Raw genomic sequence first — 22807 nt, forward strand, 5'->3', positions numbered from 1 at the left:
AACTGTTATGATCAAAAACACAGGAAGCATGTTGTTGTATTTAATTAATTAGAATATTATAAAAAAATAAGATGACTTCAGCAAAAGTCTCTAAAACATATAGATTATTTACACAGAGACTGGTGTGTAAGAGCCTTTATTTCTGTTAGTTTTGATGATTCTTCACTTACAACTGATGAAAACATGACATTTAAGATAAGAATATTACACCAGACCAATAAAAAAGCATAATATACAAAAATATGGGCTTAATGAAAAGGATGTTTAATACCTGCTTAAAAGTTGTTCTTTTCAAAAAGTAATTTTAATGTCACCAACGAGCTTCATCAGAACACGTCTTGTTATTTAGAGACGTACGAATGGACATATAGATAGACACAAAGGTAGACATTTCCACCAGATGTTAACATATAAAGAAATGAAAACAAATTAGTCCATAAATGCAGTTATGTTCAACAAAGAGAATCAGAGTAAACACATTAAGAGACTGAAGTACAAAGATACACAGAAAGCCTAGTAACCATCTGTCAGTATTTACAAAGCATTCCTGTTGCTGTGTGCAAATCGATTCCAGCTGGTTCAAGATTAACTAATAACATATAAAAACCTTTTTATTACCATAGTATTGTGTAGACTAGTAACATTTGTAAAGGGAAAGAGACCATAACATACAAAGTCTGACTTTTGCAAATAGCAACAGTTACGTTTGCGTTCCTAATTTCTGAACTTTCCTGTGGGTGGTGTTAAATCAAACCACAAGTGGAAATAAAATAATATTTACCATAATTCAGCAGTGGCCAGATGCCTCCTGCAAGATTTCTATCAGAGGATTAAAAAGAATAATCAAAAATCCAAGAGCAGAGAACTCTTTGAAAGAGCTTCAAGCAGTTGAATTGCATTGCAATGGTATATGAGAGCAAAATGTGCAAAACTCCACTGCTAAAGAAAAAGCACGTTTACTGTTTACAGGTTTCTGCAGAAGATTTGGACGAGCCAGTGAAATACTTTGAGAATTTAATCTTGTTACTGCAGATACTGTCCTCTGCCTTGGAGGAAGAATGGCCTTTCTGCCCTGGAAGCCCATTCAGCTGCTAAATTCTCTTTGCTTTTAGTAAATGAACAATTATGCAAGGTGGCTGCGTGCATTTGGACCATTAGTTTAACTGCCCAAAAATCAGATTTTACTCAGGGTCTTATAAAACCTACGGCAGGATCCAATGCTACTAGTTATAGCAACCGGGAATGTAGATGATGATTCAAGTTCATTGATTTGATTCCTTACACAATTCAAATATTCAGTTGATTAAAATCTGTGTTCTGATGAGGCTCATTTGTCAGATTAAAAGTACCTTTTGAGAATAAAAATCTTTAAGTATTAATACTTTTCAATAAACGCACTGTATTAAACATGCTTTTTTAATGGTCTGAAAAAATATTCTGATCTTAAATGTCGTGTTTTCATTAGCTGTTGGCAGAAATGTATCATAAATAGAAATAAAAGATTAAAAACTATATGTAATCAATCTATATAATTAGAATCAGAAGACTTTATTGATTCTCGACAAAAGATTCTTGTATTGTAGCTACACCCATTCAAAGATGAAAAAAATATGTAAAAATAATGTTTAAACTAAATGAACCAAACAAAAAATAAGCATATCAAAAAAGTATGTAATACAAATTACAATGCAATTTAAAATAAGTAAACAATTTGTCCAATTTTTAAGATATTGAGTTATTGCTATTGATGATTGTTTTACTTAGAGAGCCGAGTTTATTTATTTATTTATTTATAAACATTTATTAGAGGATCAGTTTCTATAACAACTCAATTATATTAATAATATTGTAATTTATTGAATGGGTCTGCTGTGAAATCCAGCCCCCCTGGTCGATTAATAAAGTCTTATGTCCAGAACCAAAGATCTTTGTTCTGTCCGCTGTAGTGACACATCTCCGTGAATAGACCATCTCTGCCGCTCCGCTCGCCGCACCTTCAGTTCCGCCCAGAAGGGAAATGACGCAGGCGCAGAAGATGGAGTCCGTAAATCCTGTGGGCTGCCGTGGTTCTGGAGCCGTCTAATTCCGCGCCGCGTCGGGGGTCCCTCCGTCCGTCAGATGGCTCACCGCCGGGGTCCGGCAGCTCGGCGCTGCCCTCCTCTCTCCTGATCCCGGAGCCCAGCCCCCAACTTCATGTCCGACGGAGCCAGAGCTGCCTGGTCCAAGAGGGGTTGCGGGGATTCGCACCGCCGAGGTGAGACGGCTGGCTTTAGCCGCTAAGCTAAAGCCTGTCCCCCCCCCCTACCAGGACCGAGCCGCGGCGGTCAGACCGGCCTCAGGCGGGCGGCTCGAACCGCCCCCCTCTGGTGCACCCTGCCGAAAACGAGCCGCCGCCGCCGGCTGTGAGAGCGGAGGGCGACCCGCTGCGTGGAGCCTTTGTTGTGGAGCCTCCAGCCCGCCGGAGGCAGAGAAACACGCCGCTGGTCCCTTTAAGCCGCCTGGAGGTGCCTGGAGCGGCTGCATCAGCGCCGAGCTCCGGTCCGCCGGGCGGTAACACGGCGGTGATAGCCCCGGTGGTAGCGAGCCGTCCCGGGTCAGCTGCTGCGGAGCGAGCCGCAGATGCTGCCCTGACCTGAGTAATTAATCTGTGCTGGGGGGGGGGCAGGTGATGGAGCACCTGTTGCTGTTTTCCTCCTGAACCCTGAACCATGTCACCTTTGTTTCCTGATTAAAACTACAAACTTACTGACAAGTAGCCCTAAGCTCTCTGTAGGTAACCAACACTTAGTTTAGCTCGTTTATGTTGTGCCTAAATGGCAACAAATGCCCCTAAAGTGCAGCTTATCCTCAGCAAGCATGTGGCAACAGTGGAGAGGAACACTTCTGTTTTAACTGGTTAAACCTTGAAATGAAGCAGATTGGTGGTATGAGCCACGCTGCCTAAAGGGACTAAAACTAAGTAACATTTTCTTGACATTAGTGTATTTGTCCTTGATTTGAGCAGTTAAAGACAATCTGTATTTTTTTTTTACCCCTAAAATGAGATAACTGGATATATTCACCTGAAATAAGATGAGGGAGATGAGTTGTTGCTATTTTAAATCCAAAAATCTTATTCCAATGGCTGATAATCTTAATTTATCTGCTCATTTCGAGGAATTTTACTGTTAGTAGAGACGCAGCGATCCGACACCCGGATCAGATATCGACTAATCAGCCTGACCGGATATCGGCTAATCAGCCTGATCTGATATCGGCTAATCAGCCTGACCGGATATCAACTAATCAGCCTGATCTGATATCGGCTAATCAGCCTGACCGGATATCGACTAATCAGCCTGATCTGATATCGGCTAATCAGCCTGACCGGATATCGACTAATCAGCCTGATCTGATATCGGCTAATCAGCCTGACCGGATATCGACTAATCAGCCTCATCTGATATCGGCTAATCAGCCTGACCGGATATCAACTAATCAGCCTGATCTGATATCGGCTAATCAGCCTGACCGGATATCAACTAATCAGCCTGATCTGATATCGGCTAATCAGCCTGACCGGATATCGACTAATCAGCCTGATCTGGTATCGGCTAATCAGCCTGACCGGATATCAACTAATCAGCCTGATCTGATATCGGCTAATCAGCCTGACCGGATATCGACTAATCAGCCTGATCTGATATTGACTAATCAGCCTGACCGGATATCAACTAATCAGCCTGATCGGATATCAGATGATCGATGCTGATCCAGTCGTTTCTTTTCTTATTAATATCAAACACAGCGATAATCACTGTGATCTCCTGACTTCTATGTTAGCGACGGCGGTTAGCAGAGCAGCTAGCGGTGAGCTAACAGAGTTCTATCTTCAAAGTCTGCATCTGGAAACATTTCAGCCTCGATTCGCCAACAAGTCTGACAGAAACCTGTAGCGTCTGTGATGCCTAAGTTAGGAGGAGCTGATAATGTTGGTGAATTCACCATCACAAAGTTAAATTAGCTCCTCCAGAAGCACCGTGCTAAAGAACACACAGAACATTTTAACTGTTCAGTTCAACCCTGATAGCTTAGCTCACATGGTACACGGTTCATTCATTCAGCGGTAGAATCAGAACCGGCCGTTACGATCAGCCCAGGTATCAGGAAACGTTGGATCGGTGCGCCTCTAGCTCTTAGTTCCCCTTTTGCAGTCCAGGAGTACCTTCTATGGGAAAGTAAAGCAGCTGTTTTCTCTTCCACGTACCAGCAGCAGCTCCTCCAGAGGGGAAAACACACAGCAGGAAACAAACAGACCGAGGGGTACTTTCTATTGGGCAGTGCAGAGCACACAAAGATGGCGTTAGCATCAGCTCCGTCCAGATAACGCTGCTAATCACAAAAACTGATGTCTTAGAGGCAATACGTCCGTTTCAGGTACTCAAAGTCTGAGCCAGGAGAACTTTCTACAGGAAACAGAGACAAAGAGTACAAACGTTTAATGGCATCAGGACTGACCCTCCTGTCTCTGTCTCTGTCAGAACCGGGGAAGCACAAGCAGAGGAAATGCGAGCGTTCCCTTAGCGCTCAGCCAGCACCGCCTGTGATCGTTCGCCCGGGCTCCAAAAGGTACGACCCGCCTCCTCTGCTCTCACCTGTCCCTGTTTTCTTTGTTTCAGGATGAAAAACATACCTGGTTTCAAAAGTTTTTACTGTTATTGTTGTTTTAGAAGCTCCTGAAGTACATTTCTGTGATTTCTGTTCCAGTGGAAACGGAATTAAACTGATATTCAGCTGTGTAGAAAGTAAACTGAATGGATTTATAAAGCAGACGTTGACTGAAGGTTTCCACTTCCTTTGACCTATGGCTGAACAATTTTGGAAAATAATCTAATTGCGATTTTTTTTTTTTCTTAATATTGCGATTTAATGCAATTTTTTTTTTCCAGTTTAATTTATCATGTCTTTTTAAACATATACAAACAACAAATCATTTTGTTTCCTCGCTGTGCAGATTAGTTGCTAAAAGACCCACAGCATCTAAACTCAGAGCAGAAATGATTGCGTTCTGCCTAAAATATATTTCAACCAAAATTGCAATTTTGACTTCTCTCTCCATTAACCACAAGCAACAAAAATGGCGTCTAAATAAAGATGTTTGTAAACAAGGACTATTTTAAACAAGAACTTTTAATGTTTCTATTAATCAGAATATTGTTCAAGAGAACAGCTTTTAGTTGATTTGGACATCAATCCTTGTTGAACATAAAGTGCAACCAACAAGCAAGTCTATGTATTAAACTGATTGACCTGTACTTAATGCTATGTATGATTATATAAACTCTAAAACAAGTAATAAAGTTAGATTATCTCACTGCTGCAACTCTCTTCCCTTCCATGTGGAGGTAAACCCACTTTAAACATTTTACCAACACCTAATGGACGTGTCTAATTCACTAATTGTTACATAACCAAAAATTGCAGACTCTGTGATTTGGAAATTGCGTTTTTTTAAATCGCGATTATATTGAACATGCGATTAATTTTTCAGCCCTACTTTAAAAAGTAAAAACCAAACGGAAAAACCTTAGAAAGCTCCAGGAACTTATTGACCAACATGAACTTAATCGATTAAGACAAAGTTTGACCTTCTGGAAGATAAATCCTACGACATGAAGGTGGAGTAAAGTCCCCGTGTCTGTAGACTCCATAGCAGCGTCCAGACGTAACGTTCTAACATCACATCAGCAGACGGAGCGACTCAGACGATCTGCAGATGTTTGAATTAAACGGTTTTAAACTGGTTGAGTTTCCTGAGTGTTGTGCTGCGCTGCAGACGACTCTCCAGCAGCAGCTCACTGCCGGGAACCTTTCTTCCCTGTTGCTCATTCATCTAATCAATAATTAACGACTCAATAAACCTCGATGTCTGCAACAACCTGCTCCAGTTTTAAGGGGGCAGCTCAACCTGCAGATGCAGTTTTTATCTTAATTTTTATGGGATAGATGGATGGTTTAATGAACAGAAAGATGGATGGACAGGCAGAAAACCAGAGGAATAGTGGTACAGATGGACAGAAACATTCATGGACTCCAAGAAGAGAAATATTGATGGATGGATGATGGACAGAGATAAAGATGGTTGGAAGGAAATGGATGAACAGCTAAAGGGATGGATGGATGGATGAATTGGGTTTGTGTCTCATATAGAAAGCAGAAAATCTGCTAATCTCAGCCAACAGACGATTTCTATGAATGTAATAAATAGCTGAATGTCGTCAGCATAATGTTGACATTCCATCTAAACAGGAAGTGACCCGAGCGCTGAGCCCTGTGGGACGCCACAATTAACGGGAATCTGTTGGGTTAGGACAGGAGTCTGCAGCCTTTACAGAATCATCTTTAAAGAGTCATTTTACCTTCAGTCCACATGAATTAAACTCCTTCAGAGCTGCAAATGTTGCCTGGCCTTTGAAAAAAGACAAGTTATAATTCTTGTTAAAGATCTACTGTAGGAAATATGTTGTCATCGTTAAAGAAATGCCCCTTTATGTCGATTTTGAGGTTAAAAAAAATAAGATGGACGGGATGTTGATATTTGTGGATAATGATGTAAAAATAAATCATAGTTTCCAACATAATGATTAAAATGAAATATTACTGGCACTTTTAGCATCATTCTGGCTGAAAATTAAAAGCAATTATTCCAAGAAAAACTGTTAAAACCTGCATTTATTATCAGTATTACATTTAAATACCATAATAAAAGGTTGCAGAGCCTTGGGTTAGGAAGACTTTCTGCTTTTCTGCTGGATCAGCAGTCAGGCAGACGGACGTATGGATGGATTCATTGTAGGTAACAGATTAGTAAGGGAAGAATGATCAACTTTAACATCCATAGAGCTGCAGCTTAACGCTTTAAAAACAAACATTTAGCAGTTCTCCAGGTGACGCTTCCCTTTAGATCCAAACTGAACTTTTTTTTTTCTGTGTCAAGTGTTCAAAGCAGATTCTTTCACTGCTTAAATTACTTAAATAATTACCTTTTTATTTTACAAATACTTGATGAGCCTTTTTATCTGGCCCTCTAACTCAGGCGTGTCTAAAGTGTGGCGATTTTGTCCAGGTGGCTGATGCAGATATGGAAGATTTTAGTTTTTAATTAAGACAAAATTATTGCAGAAAAGGTTAAATCCTATAAAATCTGCTTTGAATTCAGGGATTAAAATTCATTATTTACAGAAAAGGTTTTTTAATGAACAACCAACCCAAATACTGTTCTTATATTGCCAGACCAAAAAGAGTAAAGCTTATTATTGTTAAAGAGTCAAATTAAATTATTCAAAATTATTAGCAATATTTTTGCAGAAAAGGTTAAATCCTATAATTTAAAATGTCAAGTGTGAGAAAGTATTCATCTTTTAATAAACACACTTTTAATATTCTCTTTAATGTCATATTAACATCTGTCCAATGATATTTAATAACTCAAATGCAGCATTTGGTGCATTAAAATCTGGTTTGAATTCAATGATTAAAATTAATTAATTACAGAAAAGGTTTTTTTAAAGAACAAGCGACCAAAATACTGTTCTTATATTGCCAGACCAAAAAGAGTAAAGCTTATTGTTGTTAAATTATTCAAAATAATTACCAAACTAGATGACCATCTTTTAATACGACCAATGAGCAAAACCCTATTTTTTATTTTTTGGATCTACAATGATTTACACATTCATTTCCTACAAAAAATCTGACTTATTTATTTAAAATTATCATATTTTGCAGAGCAGATAAAAAAAAAGTAAAAAAAAATCTTTGGTTTTGGCCCTCGAGTTCCTTTGACTTGACACTTTTGGCCCATGTGCCAAAAAGTTTGTCACTCATGCTCTAACTGTAATCTTCTCTGTTTTTAAATGTTTTTTTTTTTTTTTTTTGCTAAATCGCTGCGGCTGGGTTTAAATGCTGCCTTAACGCTGTTCTGGCTCTGTCGTTCAGGTGATTGACGCTCAGAAAAGGGAGTTTGTTAGCATCTACCGGACACAAGGGGCACTGTCCTCTGATTGGCTCGGACAACCCCCTCTGACATGCCCGTGGCCAATCAGAGGTGAGTGTGTGTTTGTGGGTGTTAGCTTGTTGTGTCTCTGAGCTGGATGCAGCAGCTGCAGGCAGACGTGTTCACCATGCCGTGTCTTCCCCCCCCGCCTCCAGGTGTGTTATGTCGGGGGGAGATGTGGAGGTGTACCTGTCCCAGGTGCACGACGGGAGCGTGTCCTCGGGTTTCCGGGCGCTCTACGAGGAGCGTCTGCTGCTGGACGTCACGCTGCTCATAGAGGAGCACCACTTCCAGGTACCCTAGTGCCGACGAGCAAAACGGGAAAACGTCGCCCAGTTCAGCCGATAAATCAGTTTAACTGTGGGGTACGATAGCCGTCAAAATAAACGTCTGAATTTGTAAATGTGAGTCAGTAAATGTAAGATTTGTATTAGTTGTTGACTCACATGTGACATCATGTTTCACCTGTGAGAATACAAGTTTAAAAGTTACAACTTGGCTGCAATAATAACAAGTATGAATCTCACATCTACGACGAAAAATCACACATTAGTAGGAATCTAGAACCCCTAGAGAAGCTGTTACACATCTTCCAGTAGGTGGCAGTAATGCATCTGAAGGTTGTTCACCAACCACCATTAAACGAGAAGAAGAAGACGAAGGAAACTAAGGTTCAGTCTGAAAACCCTTACAGAGTCAGGACTCTTTAGCCAGAGCAGACGTCCATCAGGGTCTCCGTGATCAGAGTGTCTGAATAGAGCAGTCAGCGAGGAAGGAGGCAGGAAAATTATTTAAAAATTTATTTTATTTACATTGAAATATTTATCCTATTATATTTTATCTCTATAAAAAAATTTGCATTGTGTTTATGTATTTTAGCTTTCAGTTTTTTATCTTAGGCTCTACAACTGTGATTTCTGTACAGCGCTTTGGTCAACCCCGGTTGTTTTAAATGTGCTTTATAAATAAAGTTTGAGTTGAGTAGAGGAAAGGAGCCTGAATACTCAGATAGTTTGGCCTAGGAACCCCATGACATCCTTAATCGGCACTAAGGAGCCTTTAGGTATCCCACAATCCTTTGCGTGACACGAAGTATCAGCACAGCGCTATAAGGAAATCAACGAAAATGTCCGGAGAGAAGCAATTGCGCACTTTGTAGTTCATGTTCAGAAGGCTGTAGACCTACGTTTGATTAGAATCGTCTGTTTGTTTCCGTCACGTAACGACGTCGGAGTAAAAGGTTGTCTGAAATTGTCTGAAACTCCTTTCCTCCATGATAGAGTTCTGTTGACCATAAAAGGTCATGCTACAGGAGCTAGGAGCTGTAATTAAGAGTTTTCAGATTGAGGCAGAGCTTGTATTCTTACAGATGAAACATCTGAGGTCGCAGCTCATTACCGCCACCCAGTGGTGAGGAGTATAACCGTTTCTTTAAAGGTTGTAGATTTGTACTCGTAAATTTGTGATTTGCACTTGTTTTTGTTACAAAGCTGTAACTTCCAAACATCTGATGTCACACGTATGTAAGACTTGACAACAAATGTTAAACTTCTTTACATTTATTGACTTAAATTTACAAATTCAGACACCTGCACATACGTCGTTATTGACGGTTGTCTTACGCCATATTTAACGGACCGCACTGCAAAAAGGGAACTCAAAGTAAGTAGAATTTTCTTGGAATTTGTGTATTTATCCTAGATTTGAGCAGCTAAATAAAACTATTTGCCAATGGAATAAGATTTTTGCACTTAAAATAAGAACAATTCATCTCCATCATCTTATTTCAAGTGCAGGATACACTGAGCTATATAATACACTGGAGTGCTGATTTTGCCGAAAAACTGAAGTCACTGGCCGCCATCTTGCTACTCCCGACTCTCACAGAATCCCACAGGATTTGGTTGCAACAACAAGCAGTTTTCTGGCTGAGTGAAAACGTTTCACAGGTAATTCTACAGTCAGTGGATGTACTAACACTATCAACTACTAGGAAATTAGGTGCGGAAATAATTTACATGTTATTCAGATTAAATATACAAATGTATGTGTATATGTATATATGTATATATATGTATACACATATGTAAATATATGTTTTTGTATATTGTTATTTATATATTTATAAATGTTAAACATATATATTTAAATAAATAAAATGCAAAATATTTCAGCACATGACTTTCTCAGTACTTGATAGTTTTAGTACATAACATAAAACTATATGGCATTTGACATTTTAAAAGTTTTAAGCCCCCCCTGAACATGAGAAAATCCTCGTTATTCGATGCTGTAGCGCACATATTCCCTAGTTACTGGGGGAAAATAGGGAGTACCAATATGGCGGCTGGTGGCTTCAAAGCGACTCGTTCTAACAGACGGTGATTAGCACTCCAGTGTATAATATAGCTCAGTGGCAGGATATCTATTTATCTTATTTTAGGGGTAAAAATACTAATTCCATTGGCAAATAGTCTTATTTAGCTTCTCAAATTAAGGAAAAATATACTAATTTCAAGAAAGTTTAACGTACTTTGAGTTTCCTTTTTGCAGTGTGATGGAGTTTTCTGCTACTGGACGTATTTATTCTGACGTGTGGAGCATAGATCCTATCAGACCAGGCAGGTGTGAGGCTGACTCAGGTGTGTTGACTCCTCCCACAGGCCCACAAGGCGCTGCTGGCCACCCAGAGCGACTACTTCCGGGTGATGTTCACGGCCGACATGAGGGAGCGGGACCAGGACAAGATCCACATGAAGGGGCTGACGGCCGCCGGCTTCGGCCACATCCTCCGCTTCATGTACTACGGCTCCCTGGAGCTCAGCATGCCCACCGTGCAGGAGATCCTCCAGGTAGGCGGCGGCTGTGCGCTGAGCGGCGTGCAGGTGAGCGGTGAACCCCGGCGCTGACCGTGGCTCTCTATCCCCCCCCCCCTCTGCAGGCGGCCATGTACGTCCAGCTGACGGAGGCGGTGGAGTTCTGCTGCTCCTTCCTGCTGGCTAAGATCTGTCTGGAGAACTGCGCCGAGGTCATGCGCCTCCTGGAGGACTTCAGCGTGGGCGTGGAGGGCGTCCAGGAGCAGCTCGACAACTTCCTGCTCGACAACTTCGTCCCGCTGATGAGCCGGCCCGACTTCCTGTCCTACCTCAGCCTGGAGAGACTCCAGGTTTGACAGACGCCGCTAAACCTGGAGAAAATTATCCTTTAGTGTTGAGAATCTGAGACGTGAGGCGTTTAATTTAACCGCAGGATGAAATCTTCTAGCTTTGCACGTCTAGAGACGGACATCTGTGGCCAGTCTTGGTTTTGCCGCAGCTTTCCCAGCTGTTAGGTCTGGACTTTGACTAGGCCGTTGTAACGCATTGATCTGCTTAGATCTACGTCTAATCTCAGCTCTGGCTGGATCATAATTCTTGCTTCTCTTACTTACATTTAAATCACTTTGCTTTGGTCTATTACTTTAAAATCCCCGATTAACATTACACTGAGCTAGGGCTGCATAATTAATCGCATTCGCAATTTAATCTCAATTTCTGCAGTTTCTGGCTATGTAACAATTAATGGATCCTTTAGGTTGTAATTATGTTTAAAGTGGGTTTGCTCCACATAGAAGGGAGCTGCAGCAGTGAGATAATCTAATTTTATTACTTGTTTTAGAGTTTATATAATCATAATTTATACCAAAAACTTTCAGGAATCTCACCACAGCATTAAGTTCTGGTCAATCAGTTTAATACATAGACTTGTTTGTTGGTTTTACTACATTTTCAACAAGGATTTATGTCCAACTCAATTAAAAGCTGCTCTCTTTAATAATAAGATTCAGATTAGTAAAAACTGTTAATTTTCTTGTTTTAAACAGTTCCTGTTTACAAACATCTTTATCTGCATTTCTCCATTTTTGTTGCTTGTGGTCAATGCAGAGAAAAGTCAAAATTTAATTGCAATTATGGTTGAAATGTATCATAATTTTGATTGTTACCAAAATCGTACAGCCCTAGTTGTAATATAGATAATTTTAATTATTTCACAATATGTCGTGTGCGGTATGTTTACAATTCTTAGTATTTTTGACATTTATCTTTTTTTGTAAATTTCTTCTCTAGTTTTTTAGGTTTAGTTTTGTTTAATTTTCTTTCCTGAGTCGTTGCAGTGAAATCTCGTCCAGATATTTATTATTTATTTTTTTATTTATAGTCTAAGCCTGGCAGCATTCCTGAACTCAGTCAGCGGTAAAAAGGCTTTTTATTTCCAATAAAAAGAGGTTTATACCTGCATGTTAGCTTGAACAATAATATTCTGATTAATAAAAACAGTTACATTTGGTGTTTTAAATAGTCCCAGGTTACAAACATCTTTATGTTTGTTGTTGCTTCTGGTTAAAGCAGAGAAAAGTCCAAATTAAATCACAGTTATGTTGCATCATCACGTTCCCCGGTTTGAATCCCACAAACCGCCGTCCCACTGCTCCCTGAGGGCGGGGTTAAATTCAGAGGACACTTTTCACTTCATGCATGTTTTAATGAGAAATAAAGAGGCTGATGTTGTATTATTACACATAGTATCATGCTGCGGGGGCTTTTCTTCAGCTGAGTTAACGGGGAAAATGTAGCAAGCATCATGTTATGTGTTGCTTCATGTTAGTTTATGACGTAAAAACTGCTCCAGGGTTAATTATCCTTCTGTAAGGCATCAATTCAATGTTATTTATTTAGTATTATCACAACATGTCGCCTGAAGACTCTTCACAAAGTCAGATTCAGTCGTCTCCTCCATCATCAGGCGGGGGGTATTTCTATTTATTGTCCTGTCTCTGCGCTGCAGGCCTACCTGAACAGCGACGCTCTGAGCCGCTACCCAGAGATCGAGCTCTACGAAGCCGTCCAGGGGTGGCTGAGGCACGACCGGCGGCGCTGGAGGCACACGGACACCATCGTGCAGTCCATCCGCTTCTGCCTCATGACGCCCGCGGACATCTTTGAGAAGGTGAGGGCCGCGTGGGGCGGCGGCGTCCCCCCCGGCTCGTCCCTCAGTTTCAGCATCTCTGACCTCTGGCTGGGATTTAAACCCCTAACCCAGGGGTGTCAAACTCATTTTGGTTTAGGGGCCGCATTCAGCTTAGTCTGATCTCAAGAGGGCCACACGAGTAAACTCATTGCAAGATTAAATAGAACTATTAAAAGTGGACTTGTTGTTGATTTTATATTAAATTAATTTCACTTTTACACAATATATTATGAATAACCTCAGCGTTTTTAAGACAAGTATGTGCAATTTCAACAATACTTTTACTCAGTTAAACATTTACTTTTGCATTATGCATAAGAACTGATCACAGTGATTATACAATGTTGAAAAACATTTATTCACATTTTTTGGAACTTAAAAACACTGTCCTGCATGACAAAATACATCAAACAGATAAAAATTAAGAAATTATTTAAATTTTTCCACACCTGAAGCTTAATCTGCTAATTAAAACACAGCGCCCCTCGTGGACAATATAGGAACTGTAGATTTTTAATTAAACAAAGTACATGTTTTTTTCAAGAATTGTTTTGTCATTCTCTTCCTTTTATCTCCTCTTTCTTTCACCTTTTGTTTTTTTCTTCTTGTTCTTCCTTTCCTCTCCTACTTTCCCATTGTAGTGTCCATATCATTTGAGATATTCCCTGCATGAATCATAATAAAACTATTCACATTAATAAATCAAGTGGAGCACTATGGCAAAGCAGTACTGCTCCACTTATGAAAGTAAAATCTGATGAGCTCTTTTTGGCATTTAGACAACAATTCTTATTGACACATTGCCAGACAGGACACTGGAAAAAAATATATATATATATTATTTTTTTTTTTAATATTGATAATGGATTTAGCCACAGGGCCAGACTAAATTGTTCGGCGGGTCGGATCCGGCCCGCGGGCCGTATGTTTGACACCCCTGCCCTAACCGCAGGTTCTCTTCCTCAGGTGAAGACGTCGGAGTTTTACCGTTACTCCAGACAGCTGAGGCAGGAGGTGGACCAGGCGCTCAGCTACTTCCACGATGTCAACCAGCAGCCGCTGATGGAGACGCGAGCCAACCGCATCCGCTCGGTCCGCCCGCAGACGGCCGTCTTCAGGGGGATGATCGGCCACAGCATGGTGAACAGCAAGATCCTGCTGCTGCAGCGGCCCAAGGTCTCTGGCCCCGCCCTCGCCTCTCTGGGCTCGTCCCGGGCCGCTAGCACGCCGCCGCTAACCGCTGCTGCTGTGTCTCAGGTGTGGTGGGAGCTGGAGGGTCCTCAGGTGCCGCTCAGACCCGACTGCTTGGCCATCGTCAACAACTTTGCCTTCCTGCTGGGCGGAGAGGAGCTGGGGCCCGACGGGGAGTTTCACGCCTCCTCCAAAGTCTACCGCTACGACCCGCGGCAGAACTCGTGGCTACGCATGGCGGACATGTCTGTTCCCAGGTCAGACGAGGCCCTGTCTGTCTAAACTCAGAAATAAGTTCTGGAGATGTGCTGATAGGTGAACCCAAAGGAGTTAGCGTTTGGGGAAAATGGCGGGAAAAATACCAGCTGCTTAAATAACTATTTAAATTATGGTAAACTTATGTAAGTTGGATAACAGCACAAAATCAGTTGGTAAACTTGGCGTTGGTTTATTCTGCTGCTAATTTACAGTTAGCAGCCTTGATCTGGCATAAATTACACAATTTTTACCTAATTTGTCGTGCAATATATAAAATAAATGACAAAAAACACTTTTCAGCTAATTTTAACCTTCCAGTTATGATATAGGGACACAAAATGCTAAAGTTAGCTTAAAGTTTTGGTTGCTGCAGCTATCTTAGCTGCTAGCTTTAAATTAGCCTACAGCCGTGTCTAGTCTTGCTGTTTTTTGGCAGACGTTACGTTTGTGGTGTGGGAAAATGGCGGAAAGAATACCAGCTGCTTAAATTATTTTGACTATTTAATTTACGGTAAACATTTGTAAGTTAGATAACAGCACAAAATCAGTTGGTAAACTTGCTGTTGGTTTACTCTGCTGCTAATTTACAGTTAGCTTTCGGTTCATCTGGCATAAATTACATAATTTCTACCCAATTTGTCGTGTCATTATATAAAATAAATGACAAGAAAACACTTTTCAACTAATTTTAACCTCCCAGTTATGATATAGGAACAAAAAATGCTAAAGTTAGCTTCAGGTTTTGGTCGCTGCAGCTATCTTAGCAGCTAGCTTTAAATTAGCCTACAGCCGTGTCTAGTCTAGCTGTTTTTTGGCAGACGTTACGTTTGTGGTGTGGGAAAATGGCGGAAAGAATACCAGCTGCTTAAATTCTTTTGACTACTGTTTAATTTACGGTAAACATTTGTAAGTTAGATAAAAGCACAAAATAAGTTGGTAAACTTAGCGTTGGTCTACTCTGCTGCTAATTTACAGTTAGCTTTCACTTGATCTGGCATAAATTTCACTATTTTTACCCAATTTGTCATGTAAATATATAAAATGACAAAATCAGCTAATTTTAACCTTCCAGTTATGACAGAGGCACAAAAATGCTAAAGTTAGCTTTAACTTTTGGTTGCTGCAGCTTTCTTAGCAGCTAGCTTTAAATTAGCATACAGCCGTGTCTAGATTAGCTGTTTTTTGGCAGACGTTATGTTTGTGGTGTGGGAAAATTTTTACTCAATTTGTCTTGCAGTTGTATAAAATAAATGACAAAAAACACTTTTCAGCTAATTTTAACTTTCCAGTAATGATAAAAAATGCTAAAGTTAGCTTCAGGTTTTGGTTGCTGCAGCTATCTTAGCAGCTAGTTTTAGATTAGCCTACAGCTGTATCTAGTCTAGCTGTTTTTTGGCAGACGTTACGTTTGTGGTGTGGAAAAATGGCGGGAAGAATACCAGCTGCTTAAATTCTTTGGACTACTATTTAATTTACGGTAAACATTTGTAAGTCAGATAAAAGCACAAAATCAGTTGGTAAACTTGCCGTTGGTTTACTCTGCTGCTAATTTACAGTTAGCTTTCGCTTGATCTGGCATAAATTACACAATTTCTACCCAATTTGTCGTGTAATTATATAAAATAAACGACAAAAAACACTTTTCAGCTCATTTTAACCTTCCAGTTATGATATAGGGACAAAAAATGCTAAAGTTAGCTTCAGGTTTTGGTCGCTGCAGCCATCTTATCAGCTAGCTTTAGATTAGCCTACAGCTGTGTCTAGTCTAGCTGTTTTTTGGCAGACGTTACGTTTGTGGTGTGGGAAAATGGCAGGAAGAATACCAGCTGCTTAAATTCTTTTGACTACTATTTAAATTATGGTAAACTTATGTAAGTTAGATAAAAGCACAAAAAAAGTTGGTAAACTTAGTGTTGGTCTACTCTGCTGCTAACTTACAGTTAGCTTTCACTTGATCTGGCATAAAATTCAAATTTTTTACCCAATTTGTCATGTAATTATATAAAATGACAAAAATCAGCTAATTTTAACCTTCCAGTTATGATAGACACACAAAAATGCTAAAGTTAGCTTAAAGTTTTGGTTGCTGCAGCTATCTTAGCAGCTAGCTTTAAATTAGCCTGCAGCCGCGTCTAGTTTAGCTGTTTTTTGGCAGAGGTTACGTTTGTGGTGTGGTAAAATTTTTACCCAATTTGTCTTGCAGTTGTTTAAAATAAATGACAAAAAAACGCTTTTCAGCTAATTTTAACCTTCCAGTTATGATAGACGCACAAAAATGCTAAAGTTAGCTTAACGTTTGGTTGCTGCAGCTATCTTAGCTGCTAGCTTTAAATTAGCCTACAGCCGTGTCTAGTTTAGCTGTTTTTTGGCAGAAATAAGTGACGCAGCCAAAGGAGCGTTTTTGGTGTGAATATTTTTTTAGTTCTGGTTTCTGCTGCTTGTCTCGCAGGTCGGAGTTCGCCGTCGGCGTCATCGGTAAGTTCATCTACGCGGTGGCGGGGCGCACCCGAGACGAGACGTTCTACTCCACGGAGCGCTACGACATCACCGAGGACCGCTGGGAGTTCGTGGACCCGTACCCGGTGAACAAGTACGGCCATGAGGGGACGGTGCTGAACGGCAAGCTGTACATCACGGGCGGCATCACGTCCTCCTCCACCTCCAAGCAGGTGTGCGTGTTCGACCCGGGCCGGGAGGCGGGCGGCGGCGGCGGAGGAGGGGGAGGAGGAGGAGGAGGAGGGTCGGGCGGCTCGGACTCGCACAGGACCCGCGCCGCCCGCGGGCCGCTGCTGCCCGGCACCCACGCCAGCTGCTGGGAGAACAAATCCAAAATGAACTACGCGCGCTGCTTCCACAAGATGATCTCCCACAACGGGAAGCTGTACGTGTTCGGAGGCGTGTGCGTGATCCTGCGGGCGTCCTTCGAGTCGCAGGGCTGCCCGTCCACCGAGGTGTACGACCCGGACACGGACGAGTGGACCATCCTGGCCTCCATGCCCATCGGGCGCAGCGGCCACGGGGTGGCGGTGCTGGACAGGCAGATCATGGTGCTGGGCGGCCTGTGCTACAACGGCCACTACAGTGACTCCATCCTCACCTTCGACCCCGACGAGAACAAGTGGAAGGAGGACGAGTATCCCAGGATGCCTTGCAAACTGGACGGCCTGCAGGTGTGCAGTCTGCACTTCCCAGAATACGTGCTGGAGCACGTCAGACGCTGCAGCTGAGGTCTGCTTCTCGCCACGTTTTGTACAACCGGACGGTTCGAGGACTGGGGTGTCCCGCCGTGGGGGGGCGGGGGGGAACCAGGTGTTTCCAGGTGGGCGACCCCCGATCTTTTAATCCAGAGACCAGCGCTTACCGTCAGGTGAGGGGAAACAGGTGGCTGGGAGGATTGCAGCCGACGTTTCAGCTCGAACACTTTCAGAATTACCTTTTTTCTCAGAAGATTAAAGAAAAAAATGATGTCAGGGCGAGTAGTAGGAAAAAAAAAAAAGGTTTATGTTTGGACCGTGTCTGAACTCACCTGTTATATTCCGGCAGAAACGCACTGGAAGAGTCCCCCAATGACAGAAAAAAGTGCTTAACGAACCCGACTCTGAACACGAGACCCGCACATGTAGGTTAGCAGAAACATTACCGCCGTTTTAAAAACCCTACAAAATATATATAACTCGCTAAATTAATCAGATACACGACAAAATAACACTATATTCTGTAGTGTAGGTGATTGTATGACCTGTCTCCAATCATAAACTACGCCACAGGTCCTGCTGAAGCCTCAGGCGCCACCAGCTTTAAACTCACTTTATCAAGTCGCACGGTTCTGTTCTGGCTTCCAGTGCGTTCCGGGTTTTTCTCCCAGCTCTGGCCCCTGATGCCAGATCCCCACCGTACCGTTCTCATGCTCATATAACACTGAATTACCGTGTCTTTCTGCGCTCCCCCTGCGGCCTTCTGGGAAATGGCCGGCAAGTTAAAAAACGCGCGTCCACGAGGGAGCCGGCGCTCTTCATTTCACCGACACTCCCGTTTATGAGGACAGGTGTTACGCAGGTAAGGAGCTGCGCTGCTGTACGTTTGGTTTTGTTTACATTCCCTGCACTTTATCGGTTCTTAATGTGAGTGTAAATAGTGTAACCTGCACTGTATCGCTGGGGGAGTCTCACTGCGTCTGAGATGATCTCTGACCAGTGGAGATGAAGGAAAACGGACCCAGATGAGCGTTTTCTTTTTGGGGCATTTCAATAAACCTGGACCTCATTCAAGAACATTTTCTGTCAGGTGGAGAATAAATGGTCAAATTCTGCTGAGTATTGACAGAAAATGAACATATGTGGAGAAACCAGCAATGAGTAGAAAAGATTATTCTGCACCAGAACATTTTGAAGCTCTTCTGTTTTTCTCATCCATAAGAGAAACCTAAAGATTATTTATTATTGTCACGCGTTTATTATAATGTTAGACACATTGCAATATAATTTTGCTGCTAGATACGTTTTTATAGCGTAGTGTTACAGAAACTGACCAGCTGACTGTCTGCTAAAAACATCAGCTGATCTCAGTTGGTCAAATTAGTTTCCATTTGCTTTAATAAAGTACTCTGAATTAAATATGGGGGTAAAATACCAGCTGCTTACATTCTTTTGACTACTATTTAAATTATGGTAAACATGTAAGTTAGATAGCGGCACAAAATCAGTTGGTAAACTTAGCGTTTGTTTACTCTGCTGCTAACTTACAGTTAGCTTTCACTTGATCTGGCATAAATGTCACTATTTTCACCCAATTTGTCATGTAAGTATATAAAATGACAAAAAATCAGCTAATTTTAACCTTCCAGTTATGATAGAGGCACAAAAATGCTAAAAAAAAATGCTAGATTTCACTTGATCTGGCATGAATTGCAAAATCTTTACCGAATTTGTCATGAAATTATATAAAATAAATGACAAAAAAAAAACACTTTTCAGCTCATTTTAACCTTCCAGTTATGATGGAGGCACAAAGATGCTAAAGTTAGCTTTAACTTTTGGTTGCTGCAGCTATCTTAGCAGCTAGCTTTAAAATAGCCTACAGCCATATCTAGTATAGCTGTTTTTTGGCAGAGGTTATGTGTGCTCATTAACTCCAACTTAAAAAGATTTACAGTAAATGAAAAAAATGAAATGCAGGCGAACCACAATATTGCATTAAGAACAAAAAGATGCTAAGTAGATAATTGGAAACTTCTACGTGTGATGAGCATTTTTAAAATGTATTTTCAACTATAAACTGCTTTTCTTTGTAATTTTATTAATGAACAAACCAATTTGATTTTGCCCTAATGAAGGTATAAGTTATGGATAATGGCATAAAATCAGTAGGTAAACCTAGCATTGCTTTATGCTAACTGCTACAGCTAATTTAGCAGTTAGCTTTCAGATCATTGAGACTTTCACGAGTTTTAATTCCAAATCTTAACTAAATGTTGATTTTTCTCAACTTTATATTTAGCATTAAGTAGTATAATTAAAACTATATTCTTATTTACAGGAACCAAATTACAGTTTTGATAAATTCACTAACTAAAATTAACTTTAGCTTTGGCTAGCCAAATCTAGTTAGCGTTACATTAGCTTCCTCGTTTATTTAAAAGAAAACATTTTAGCAGGTGGATAGTTTGTCCTCTTTTTTTCTATTTCACAAATTGTATTTATTCTGTTAGCACTTTGGATAAAGCTGCTGACTCATTTTGGTTAAATATGTTGTTTTTTGTTTGTTTTTTTGGTGCCAAAAAAGACCAGTGAATCCCATCAAAACATCGGTTTGTGAAGAAACTAATTAGTTTGACTGGAGTTTGGTGGAAGGATGACGCTGAAGGATCTGTAACGTCATCTTTTTCCACAAAAGGTCTTGGAAGTAAGATATCGCTTCTTCCTATTGGAGCTTGTTTCTACAAGGTGTTCTTGTCTGAGGTCCATTATTGGTAATTTACCTCTGCTAAATAATTACCAGCCTTTGAACAGATTCTGTTGGTTTCTACTGACTGAGAGCTGTTTTTGTTTCAGACCCAAGTAAGTCCTCCGCAGGACAGTTGTGCTGGAAGATTTAAACCCGCCGTTGTCTTAGAGTAACGCTTGCACCGTCCAGCAGCCCGACACCTTGACCCAACCGGCCACGTAGCTGTGTGTGACGACCAGCTTTGTTTTTGATTTTTACTTTTGAGGCTAACTGTGAAAAGGGCTAGAGCAAATAATGACGCCGTCACGTCCGTCTGCTGCGCATTTATTTATTTTATGAGGTAGTGCTTTTCACTGAGCTATGCAGTAACAGTATTAGGAATGTGATGAGAATTTCATTTACAGCCCGGTTCTTTTTAAGTATTTTTTTTTATTTTAATTTGTCTTCCGTCTTTTTTCCGTTTGTCGTCTCCATCCCTGCAGCAGCAGTGACTTACAAGTGGATGCTCCATTTTTGTTGCTGTCTCGAGGTCAGTAAAGGCAGCAAAAAGGGAAAAGCATACATGCAGACAACACTTCAAGCATGTTCGTCCAAATTATTCTTTTATTTCCTAAAATTCTGTCTTGATGTGAATTATACATATACCAGGAATTTGGAAGCCAACACTCTCCGGTTCTGAACATTTCAAACTGTTACTTTGCTGCATTTTTATGTCTGTGGAAACGTTTGGTCCCTTCACGTCTCCTCAGCGTCACATTTCTGCAGCCGATTCGATGAACGCGTCGCCGCTCCTCTCCAACGTTACCGTTTGAAGAAGACTTGTAACCAACAGAGAACAGCTGTCCCTATCTGAGGTACATAGAGCAGCATCCTTTAGTCCACCAGTCTGTGGGTAGGAAAACAGAATAGAGGACACTTACCTTGCTTATTGGACTGTGTAGGGGGGGGAGAAAGAAAAATCTGAATAACATATCTTACTCTGAGTAGAAACTCTTTGGAAACGATTTGTAACTCCTTTCCAGAAATAAATGTTCATACTGGTCAACCTTCAGCTGTCTGTATTCTCTGAAAATTGACTGTTGGTGAGTTTTTTTCGAGTAATTTGTTGATGATTTATTTACAACAAAATAATCTAGATGAATCCACCTATTGAAGAGGTTTGTGGCATTATTTCACAGCTGTGGTTTGCTTCCTGGTCAAGAGAAGCTAAAAAGCAGCTTCTCAGCTAAAGACCAAGCAGCGGTCTGGAGAAGCTTGAACGAAGGCACAAGAGTCTGGCTGAAAACCTCAACAGCTTCTTCTGCAGCTTTAAAACCAGCCGTTCACATCTCAGCAACAGAACAACGTCCTGCCTGGACCGAAGATGTCTGAAGGAAGAAGTAAACGGAGCCTCTCAGCATCTGAAGGCCTGTGAAGCTCCAGGACCTGATGGTAGTTCCCTGTTCGACCTGAGAACCTGGTACCAGTCGTCTCTGACCTTCAGTAAGCTGCTGGAGGCGTGTGAGGTTCCCTGGTGCTTCAAATACTCCATCATCATCATCCTCATCCTCCTCCTCCTCCAGGTTACCAGAAAATAGACCATGATCAGGTTAAATGACTGCTGATGTAGCCCTGATGTCTGCACACATGAAATCCTTTTGAGCGACTGGTGTTGAAGCGTCTGCAGGACCTTCTGGGGAGCTGATTCTGTGTTTATAACTTATATTTCAATCCAATCCACTTTATTTATATAGCACGATTTAAACAAACACAAGGTTTCCAAAGTGCTGCACAAAAAGATAAATAAAAATAGGTAAAAAGCGCTGCCGGCACAGGGTAAGAATAAGCATGTATAGAAAAGCCAAAGAAAAGAGGTGGGTTTTAACAAGAGTTTTAAAATGAGACAGAGAAGTTGCCTGTCTAATGTGCAGTGGCAATTTAATGAAATATCAAAAATAACCTTCACATATTAATCCATCAGTGATGCTATTGTATAGATTATAAAACTGACTTTTTCTCATTGAATTATGAATAATTGCGCAGTGAAACTTTGTCATTCCTCCAGACGTGAACTACAGTCATGGCTAAAAGCTTTTGTTCCTTCAACACTGAGACTGTTTACGTTATAAACATGTTTCTGTTATACAGAGGAATTAGTGGGAGAAACGAGTTTATTTTCTGACGTCTGGCCTTCTTAGGCTCAGCTAATCCCCAGATGTCTGAAACATTCAGGAGGATCCAAAGCAAGTTTATTTGTAGCACATTTCAGTACCAAGACAACTTAACGTGAGCAGAACAGAAGAAAACACTGCAGTGGGAAAGTAGCAGCAGCTCCAGGTCAAAATAGCGGGACTACAAACTAAAAGATTTAAGGGCAACACTAAAAAATAATTT

At 41.0% G+C, this 22807-nt stretch overlaps 1 protein-coding gene across 2 annotated transcripts; it reads left to right on the plus strand.

The window, feature by feature from the left end:
- The first annotated feature begins 1946 nt into the window (after positions 1–1946).
- klhl15 (kelch-like family member 15) lies at positions 1947–21485 on the plus strand. Of its 2 annotated transcripts, XM_036124973.1 has the most exons (10): positions 2227–2254; positions 4521–4608; positions 7978–8086; positions 8191–8329; positions 10699–10887; positions 10977–11201; positions 12860–13021; positions 14009–14218; positions 14300–14490; positions 16941–21485. In XM_036124973.1, exons 3-10 carry the CDS (start codon positions 8067–8069, stop codon positions 17716–17718), a joined length of 1914 nt encoding a protein of 637 aa, XP_035980866.1. In that variant the 5' UTR covers positions 2227–2254; positions 4521–4608; positions 7978–8066; the 3' UTR covers positions 17719–21485. The 2 variants fall into 2 exon arrangements, with proteins under 2 accessions (XP_035980865.1, XP_035980866.1); XM_036124972.1 differs by lacking the exon at positions 7978–8086 and having other exon boundaries at positions 1947–2254.
- The last annotated feature ends 1322 nt before the right edge of the window (positions 21486–22807 follow it).

Source organism: Fundulus heteroclitus, chromosome 21 (genome assembly GCF_011125445.2).
Source record: "Fundulus heteroclitus isolate FHET01 chromosome 21, MU-UCD_Fhet_4.1, whole genome shotgun sequence".
In the NCBI taxonomy this organism is placed as follows: domain Eukaryota; kingdom Metazoa; phylum Chordata; class Actinopteri; order Cyprinodontiformes; family Fundulidae; genus Fundulus; species Fundulus heteroclitus.

Excerpts from the sequence above, each read along its gene's own strand:
- klhl15 (XM_036124972.1), top strand. The coding sequence starts at position 2,194 with ATGTCCGACGGAGCCAGAGCTGCCTGGTCCAAGAGGGGTTGCGGGGAT. Across the intron at positions 10,888-10,976 it reads CCGTGCAGGAGATCCTCCAG|GCGGCCATGTACGTCCAGCT; the intron begins GTAGGCGGCGGC and ends CCCCCTCTGCAG. Across the intron at positions 14,219-14,299 it reads TGCTGCTGCAGCGGCCCAAG|GTGTGGTGGGAGCTGGAGGG; the intron begins GTCTCTGGCCCC and ends GCTGTGTCTCAG.